The sequence below is a fragment of the Sardina pilchardus genome, chromosome 20, assembly GCF_963854185.1.
Source record: "Sardina pilchardus chromosome 20, fSarPil1.1, whole genome shotgun sequence".
In the NCBI taxonomy this organism is placed as follows: Eukaryota; Metazoa; Chordata; class Actinopteri; order Clupeiformes; family Clupeidae; genus Sardina; species Sardina pilchardus.
In genome coordinates, this window is record NC_085013.1 from 31473568 (window position 1) to 31475655 (window position 2088).

Below are 2088 nucleotides of genomic sequence, written 5' to 3' on the forward strand. Positions count from 1 at the left end.
ACACACACACTGAGGCTAATCTGAAATGTGTGCACCACTAACAAGAGAAGCCTTGTTAGTGTAACAAAGTTTCAGCTCAATTCCAGAGGCATATCTTACAACCATACACACTACACACACACACACACACACACACACACACACACACACACACACACACACACACACTCACTCACTCACTGACATGATTATGCACACACACACACACACACACATACACACACACACACACACTGTGTGTGTGTGTGTGTGTGTGTGTGTGTGTGTGTGTGTGCATAACCATGTCAGTGTGTGTGTGTGTGTGTGTGTGTGTGTGTGTGTGTGTGTGTGTGTGTGTCGACCTGCGGCATTACAGCACCGCTTAGAGCAAAACCAAATGCTTCAAAAACAAAACAAGCGTGTGTGTGTGTGTGTGTGTGTGTGTGTGTGTGTGTGGTTTATGGCCCGGCTGCTGTCGGAAGATGTTGTTGCGCGCTGTTATAAATAGCTCGCCCCGCTATGGGCTTGCTCCTGAAAAGATCAAAGGCTTCTCGGCTGTTCCTTTTGTGGGTTAAATTGTGATCTTGGAACGCTATTAACGGACCAAATTGGTTGAAGTTAAGTTGAGCTCGTGTCTTCGCCACCTGCGTTTCCCGATTTAAATGTGTGGAGATTCTGTAGGTGGCCAAGTCAGCAGCTGCCGCCAGTCTACACCGATCAAATGACCGACCTACATACGCGCGCGCGTGTGTGTGTGTGTGTGTGTGTGTGTGGCTCCAGACTACCCGTGTCATGGCTCACTCGCAAAAAATGGTTCTGTACACATAATAGAGACAGAACTCACCAAACCCAGCCCGTTGTCGATCGCGGTCTCTCACACACACACACACACACACACACACACACACACAGGGTGTCATGACATAATGAGGGTAGCCTAGGGTGTCAAGGAAATATTGCTGGATTTCAACGTCAGTGCCCACACAGACGAAGCTGTAACCTGATATTGTAATCTAAATTTAATTGGATAAGGGCCGACCTATTTACAGATTTCACACACATGCGGTGTCCGTCAACGGAGCAGCGGCATATAGGCTCGTGGATCACAGATGTTTTGATTTTCTTTGAGGATTACTGTACAGCCGTTACCGTAACCGTTAGCATGCTGAGTCGAGACACCAGCAGCACACAACTCCGGTCACGAGATGGGTGATCTGTCCCATTGTGTTCCGCATGAGAGACAGAGAGAGAGAGACACACACACACACACACACACACACACACACACACACACACACACACACACACACACACACACACACACACACACACACACACACACACACATGTTTGAGGCGTACAGTGTGGCTTTGTCTGTGTCATAAAGACGCGGTTGCAGCTTCACACAGATGCACACGTTACTGTGTTGATGCAGCCTTGCGATGCCACCGAGTGCGTATTTCAAATACCAAACAAACATCCGCGGCCGTGTACGGTAAACGACCTCGGCCTGCCTTTGTCTGGCGCGTGTTCCAATAAAAATCACTCCGTCCAACGGCTGCGAATCACGGCAACGCCCGGCTTCAAACGCGCGTTCTGCCCGCCTATCACCAGGACAGCACCAGGTGAAAAATCAGCTTTAACGGCGACCGCATGCGGCCAGCGATGATTCCCCGCGCCCATCTCCAAAAGCTCGAGTCACGGCGCGTCTGTGATTCAGCGCTCTGCTCGCGAACAAGAGCAGCGGTGACTGATCTGCTCGCGCCAGGTGAATCGTGCAACAAACAACACGAGCCCTAATGTCCGCCACCACACAGATGAGTTTTAGATTGAGGCGAATTAAGAACGACTTACACAACGAGTCTGGAGATGATCCACGACACCATCGCGCTGGGAACGGAGACGAGTGGGCTTGTGCTGTCAGCTCAGCTGGGAGGAGTTGCGCTCGCGATAGCAGCGTGTTGCCATTTGACAGCCAAGCGCGCGCGCGCGCGTCACGCGTCGGGCAACCCTCCTTGGCCAGTTGAGCACGTTGGCGTTTAGATCCCCTCATCTCAAAAGCAGGCCAATTTACATGGCGGCATTCACGCCATCGGAGAGAGCAACACA

General features: G+C 51.2%; 1 protein-coding gene across 2 annotated transcripts in view; it reads right to left on the minus strand.

Moving 5' to 3' along the window:
* reep1 (receptor accessory protein 1) overlaps window positions 1-2088 on the minus strand; it is a 22021-nt gene extending 19933 nt beyond the window's left edge. For both annotated transcript variants that reach the window (XM_062523819.1, XM_062523818.1), the window contains exon 1: window positions 1834-2088. In XM_062523819.1, coding sequence (XP_062379803.1) covers window positions 1834-1865 — 32 coding nt within the window. In that variant the 5' untranslated portion in view covers window positions 1866-2088. The remainder of the gene's footprint in view (window positions 1-1833) is intronic.